At 51.1% G+C, this 6,620-nt stretch overlaps 1 protein-coding gene across 1 annotated transcript in view; it reads right to left on the bottom strand.

The window, feature by feature from the left end:
* Window positions 1-2,671: 2,671 nt before the first annotated feature.
* FKBP15 (FK506 binding protein 15, 133kDa) overlaps window positions 2,672-6,620 on the bottom strand; it is a 23,506-nt gene continuing 19,557 nt past the window's right edge. The window contains 8 exon segments of the mRNA XM_010192332.1: window positions 2,672-2,746; window positions 3,210-3,300; window positions 3,746-4,497; window positions 4,644-4,751; window positions 5,246-5,356; window positions 5,650-5,742; window positions 6,098-6,250; window positions 6,567-6,620. The exon segment at window positions 6,567-6,620 is cut by the window's right edge and continues 30 nt beyond it. Coding sequence (XP_010190634.1) covers window positions 2,672-2,746; window positions 3,210-3,300; window positions 3,746-4,497; window positions 4,644-4,751; window positions 5,246-5,356; window positions 5,650-5,742; window positions 6,098-6,250; window positions 6,567-6,620 — 1,437 coding nt within the window.

The raw sequence follows: 6,620 nt of genomic DNA, 5'->3' as shown, positions 1-6,620 counted from the left end.
GCCCCGGTCCATCTCATCGAGCAGCAAGGATGGGGTGAGAGGGGCCGGGAAGGACCCCGCGTTGCTGTTCTGTGGGTGAAGCTGTTCAAAAGCAGTTTAAAAAGCCCTTTTGCTTTGAGAGGAGAGCCCGGTGTGGTGCACGCAGCGGGACGTGGTGACTGGGGACACACACAGCCCCACAGAGGTGTGAGACATTAAAGACAGGCCCACATGAAAGACCCACCGCCGGCTCTGGTTGTTTTTCTGTGGACCTGAGACACGACAACAACAACGCGCCACCTTTGTGTGCAGCTGGCAGGGATGGGGGCAATAACCAGGGATGGGGGCAATAACCAGGACCCAGGTGCGCAGGAGGGGTCCACATCCTCCTCCAGCCCCCAGGGCAGTGGGGATTGAGCCCCATCTCCACCCCCATCCTCAGCCAGGTCCTTCCCTCCCTGGCCACAAACAGCACCCAGAAGTGGGGACAGCCCCTCACGCTGTCACCCCCCACTGCCAATGTCATCCCTCAGAGCCTGAGCACCCTGCAGGGAGCCCAAAGCTTTCTCGTGTTCAGCCCCCTGCACCCAAGGCAGTTTGAGCACATGGGCGCAGAGGACAAACGTGGTTTATTTTAGGTCCTGAGACTGAGCCAGAAAAAGCTACAGCCTGCAGGAGCTGCCAATGTGGGGAAGGGGCCGTTTCCAGCTGCGCTTATTGAGAGGGACAAGATTCACACCTCAGCTCCTGCTCTACCCCATACCCAGAGCCCCCTTCCCTCCTGCCATCACCAAAGCAGCTTTGGGGACCCCAGGCCACTGCAAACCCCTGCACAGTGCCCAAAGCCCCTCTTGCCTCCAGCCTGGAGGCCCAGGCCAACTCTCCTGGTCTAAGCCACGATTCTCTCTTGCACTTCAGCTTCTCACCTTAACAGGCTGCAAGGTGACAGCCTGAGGAGCCACAGCACACAGGGACCTGCTCCTGGTTTAAGAGCCAGAACGCCCCCAAGAAAAGTTTCTGGATCAAATTATTCCTAATTTGTACCAGAGCTAAGTCAGTTTTCAAGGGTCTAGACACACATCAAGCCAGGCTACAGTAAAACCCATTCAAGCAAAACAAATACAGGTTTAATTGCACTTTATTTTTCAAAAAGTGAAATGCAAATCCCTCAGGTTCCCTATCTGTACTGGGAAACAGGAAACAAGAAGTGGAATTCATTACTATTAGCAACGACCTCCCCTGGGACACTGTGAGAAATAGGGACAGAGGCCAGGTCAGGGAACTGGCACAAGAAAGGGGAGCCCCAGAAAATCCAGGCTTTCCCCAGTCACAGGGGCTTGGCCTCCTGGAGCAGCTCCCCAGGAACCCCAGCCCAGCTCACCCTGCAGGGCAGCAGCATGGCTGGGTCCCAGGCTTTGGTCTCATCCACAATTTTAGCTGCATTTGGCCATGCACAGCGCAGGGCAGTGAAGAGACCATTGTAGAAACTTTAAGCACTTCCATTCTATTAAGGGAAGGGGGAATTGATTCGTTTTGAAGATACTAAGACCTGGCTCCTACATTTAAGTTGTGTTAGTGCCTGTGAGTGTAGAAGTGCTATGAGAAATCCAAGGTGCTTGCCCAGCTCCGTCCTCGCTGCCTTCCCCTCTTGGTCCACTCTGACTGCATTGTTACACCCCAAACCCTCAGTGGGGCTGGGTTACAGCTTGGGTCCGACCATCACTGGGTTTTAACTGGTGCTGTGATCATCACACTTCAAACAGCAGCAGAGAACAAGGCACAGAAGAGGGGCTTGGCTGCCTGCAGTAACTCACTCTCTAGACTCAGCACAGCACATTTGTGTTGCTGCTTTCACTGCCAGCGAAACACAATCCAGAAAAAAAGAAAAAATGATCTCATCTCTGCCCATGAACAGAGGAGAGACAAAGTGGCTGCACAGTGAGTAATTTCTGAGAGGCCTCCATGAGCCTTGGGCTCCTCCACAAAACACAGCTGGGGATTTGGCTTCCTACAACAGCAATCACAAGGTGCTACATCAGTGCTCCTGACTCCCGCTGATGGGTGCCCCTGCTGAGCAGGCGGTGGGGCAGCGAGCACCTCACATTGCCACAGCTCTGAACGCACAACAGCGCTGCCCTGACCTGCCCCAGCGGCTTCCCCAAGCTGTGGAGCTCACTGGGAGCACCCACCTGGTGTTTCCTGGCTGAATCTCCCACAGCACATCGCTAATACCTGGTGATAAGAGGGTGCAGAGTGCCTGGGAACTAAGAGGAATCTCCCAAGGAGATCTTCACTAGGGAAGGAGGATTTTAGTTTGGTTATTTTAAAAAAGTAGTTACCTACTGCAGGCTCCTGCCAGACTTGCTCTTCTGAAGCACTTTACCAAGTTCATATTTGCATGAAGTCTCAGATTAATGAATCAACGGTTCACAGGAGGAGGACAGCAAAACGAACGTGCAGTAAGACTGGCTGGTTCCTTCAGCTCGGCCCCAACCTCTGTGTGTTTGTCAGCTCAGAGCGATGGGTCTGAGTGCCCCACGAGTGCAGAAAGAGCCGCTCGCTCCCAGGCCCCGGCAGTCTGCAGTACAGGAGCCTGGGAGGTCCCTGGTTGTTCCCAATTGTCAGGCATTGCAGCTCATTAAGTGCTAAGTGCACAGAAGAGGCCACGCTCACAGGCTCACCAGTCAGCTCTTCATCCCAGCCAGTCCAGATCGTCGTCGTCATCGTCACCAAAGAGTGGAGCTGGAGGAGGACGCCCCTTCATGCTCTGGAAGTCAAACCAGAGGGAAACTTGGTCAGTCTGAACAGTATTTAGTAATTTAGTATTTAGTAATTGCTACACAGTTCTGGCTCTGAAATCTCCGTCTGCTTTAGGGAGATTGTATCCAACAGCCACATTTCTGATGTTTTTGTACTTTTCATATTCCAGGAGAGACGCTTACAGGCTAAAAGGGATAGGAAAAGGGCAAGACACTAAACTCAATTAATCTGGCAAGTCCTTAACTTCATGCCAGCAGGAGTTTGCCATCACCACCTCAGCCCAGGCAACACCTCCAAAGTCAACAAGAAGCAAACCCAGATGCTCCTGATTCATACGGAGAACGTATGGGAAGCTCTGAGGTGCCCCTAGCAGGAGCCAGGCATCCCCCACTGCTGTGGGAAGGATGTCATGGACAAGCTCCAGGGTACCTGGAGCAGTTTAGTGAGCATGGAAAAATACAAACACCTACCACTTCCTCCTCATCTTCCTCTTCAGAGGGAGCTCGAGGCTTCAGCGGTTTATGAGATGGTGTTTCAAAGAAGTTGTCATCCTCAAAGAGGCTGGAAGAAGATAAAGATTTAACATTTCATGATGGGATCTTGGTTTCATACGCTGTATTAAAGAATGATGGAAAAGTTTTGTCCCCAAGGCAAACTTGTGAGGCATGCACTGTTCACCAGTGCAGAACATTTCACTGGGACCTGGCAGCCACCGCCATCAGATCCTAGAGAAGCTGCACGCTCCCTTCTGTGCTCAGCAGGGATAAGGCAGCACTGCCTGCACCCAGACACGAGCCTGTTCTGGGCTGCCCTCCCAGCCCAGCGTGTCCTGGACGGCCTGGTCTGCTCCAGCACAGGGCTGGCACCACAATGGTGGTCAGCCCTGCTGTGACCACTGCCCTGCAGCAGCAGCACAACTGAACCAGGCTCAGGCCGTGCAGCCGTACCCAGCAGAGCTGATCAGCAGGGAAAGTGGCCTGCGGCTGCCCCAGCCATCACCCCTTACCTGGGATCTTTTTGCCTGGGGCTGGAGCCCACTTCCTGCTGTCCTGGGGTTTCTCTGGTGATAGCTGAGCTCTGCTCTGCTGCGCTGGATACTGAAGCAGGCTCCTTCTCGGAGCCAGCTCCATCCGATGGGTCTGTGCAGTTCCCACCCTCACCATTTAAGGGAGGGGGCTCTAAACCTCCCGCAGGCTCCTCTGCCTTCTGCTCTGTAGCTGCCTCTTCTGGAAGCACAGCCACATCTGCTTCACCTGGCTTGGCTTCTGGAGCAGAAGGTTCTGCAACTTCTTCCTGCAAAGACACACTGGAGGGGCTGCCGTCAGCCTCAGCTTTCCCCACGGGACTGCTCTGCTGCCTGGGCTCATCCACCTCAGGAACAGGCTGTCCTGAAAGCACCCGCCCCTGATCGAGATCCAGGCAGGATTCAGCTGCAGAAGAGAGATGCTCCCCCTGGACCTTTTCATCTTCAGCCACCACGCTGCTCTGTGTCACCTGCTGCTCCTCCTCAGTTCTGGGCCTGGCAGACGGAGGAGCAGACTCCCCTTCCTGGTCAGACACCGTGGAGCCTGTGGTCCCTTCCCCAGGATCAGCTGGGGATGCCACGCTCTGTGCTGGGTGTTGCAGTGTGGGCTCTTCCTGGTTCTCCTTTGCTTCAAGTGATCCCTCCTGTCTCGCTGCTCCCATTCCTGATTCCTCCTTCTCACTGTCACGCTCTGGTCTCTCCTGCTGCCTGTTGAGTAGCTGCAGCGTTACAGTCTGAAAATTGAGTAGAGAGAATGTAGGTTATACCCTGAACATAAACAAATCTGTGTTTCACTGTTATTTCAGTCTCACAATGAAAATTTGTGGTTTTAGCCCAAGACTCGTTCTCTCACAGTGATCTCCTTGTATCAACACTGTACCTTAATAGTGTTCATGACAACACCCAGAACTGTCCTGCCACTGTATGTCTCCTCCAGCTCAAATTCACCCCGAAGAGACTGAAATACGCTGTTCATGATCTTCTTTACCTGGAAAGGAGCAGGACAGGAAACAGAGATATGATTCATTAACATGTGAAGCACTGTACTCAGGATGGGATACATCTCCAAGTGAAGGAACAATAAATCCAGGACACACAAGTGGTTTTCAAAGAACCCACTTTTCCCGTAACACACCAGAATACATCATGCCATCTTAATTCAGATCACATACACCAAACCCATCCTTCCAGAACTGAGGCAGGTTGCACAAACCCAAGGCAGACTGACATTTACTTCTTATTGGCACTTACTATTCTTTCAATTTTTACACCTAAACCTCAAATCCCAAGTTTTAACCTAAAACTCAGGCAAAAGTGGTCAGCAAAGATGACATCCTTTCTTCCTCTATAGACCCTGCTACTAGAAACACAGTGCTTCCATGGAGAAAATAATGGTTTTCCTTCTTATCTCTGCTCAAAGAGAAATAATTCAAGGTAAATAGATCTGCTTAGTAAGGAGAAATATTGGATAGTCAAGCTCACTTCTTCTGTGAAATCTGCAGGTAAAGATCCATCCTGATCCTTTGCCAGGTCTCGGATGCGTTCTTCATAGCGAGTCTTCAGCACCACAAGATCAGACTGCAAGGCTGAATACTGCCAAAGGGAAACCGAAAGTTAGGGCAGCTCCACAGACACCCCACGCTGACCCTTGCAATGTTATCTGTGAACAGTTTTTCAGTTGGGGTAATTGCTGAGTGGAGTTCTAAGCAGGGCTTTGACAGAGAATTGCAAAAGACTTGACTGGAAGTAACAGCACCAAAATAAAGACATCAAATCAAGCCAAAAGTCTTGGAGATCCAAAACTGTGTCATTAGCTCTTCAAGTTTAAGTGTTATTCTGGGTTACTGCACTGCAGTTCACATTCAGCTGCCGTGTTATTCCTTTACCTTCTCTTTGATGGGCTCTAGCTGCTCCAAACGTTGCTGGCACTCAGATAATTTTTGCTCCTCTGCTTTTTTCGAGTGTTTTAGAGCTGCGAGCTGAAAGACAAGAACTGGAGCCCATCAGTTTACAGCCCCTTTCAGCGTCACCCACTTCAAAACAGTTCCTGTTCAAAAACAGTCACTCAGAGCAATGCAGACAAGCAGAAGAGATTGTAGCTGTTTGCTTTAGCCTGAAACTGCCCCTCATTCAGAACCACAGTAATAAATTCACCAGCCCACAAATCCAACAGATGCAAGTATGGACACATCCCACAGACCAGACCAAATTCCCTAACAGCCAAGACATTAAAAAGTCAAGCCATAATCAGGTGGGACAGGAAGCTAGAGAGGGGAGGCTGGCTGCAGTTACTGGTTATTTGGCATGACATTTCAGCAACAAACAGCCCTTTACCTTCTCTTCCAGCTGGGACACCTGCTGCTGCAGGGAATCTCTCTGCTCACACACCTCCTGGTACTGTCTAAGATGCTGCTCCTTGGCCGACGCCAGCGAACGTTCACATTTGGCTTCCCACTGGGATTCCAGCTCTGCCTGGATGAGTGACAGCTGCCCATCGTGTAAGAGAGTTCATTAGGAACACACATACCATCTGTATTTGCATTACAAATGGCTGAAAGCTTGGGGCTGGACCACATCTCCTGTTTAAATTTGGTACTTTCTTAGAAACACCAGTGTAAATCCCAAAATCAGAAGCCAGGCCAACAAAACACCAGCAAAGGTATTTTAGAAAGACAACAAAGGGAACCCTGTGTTAAAGTTAACCCCTAAAAATCAAGCAGATAATGTTTGCATTCTTTCACTACCCATCTGTAGGTTCCTACAAGCCTCCCAGACACTTGGAGGAGCTCCCATGACTCCTCACCTGCTCTGCTGCTGCCTGGTCAGTCGAAGTCCGTGCCTTTTTCAGCAACTGTCG

Source organism: Mesitornis unicolor, unplaced genomic scaffold (genome assembly GCF_000695765.1).
Source record: "Mesitornis unicolor isolate BGI_N332 unplaced genomic scaffold, ASM69576v1 scaffold11209, whole genome shotgun sequence".
Taxonomy (NCBI): Eukaryota; Metazoa; Chordata; class Aves; order Mesitornithiformes; family Mesitornithidae; genus Mesitornis; species Mesitornis unicolor.
Note: the sequence above shows the minus strand (reverse complement) of the source record. Positions and strands in the feature narration are given on the sequence as shown.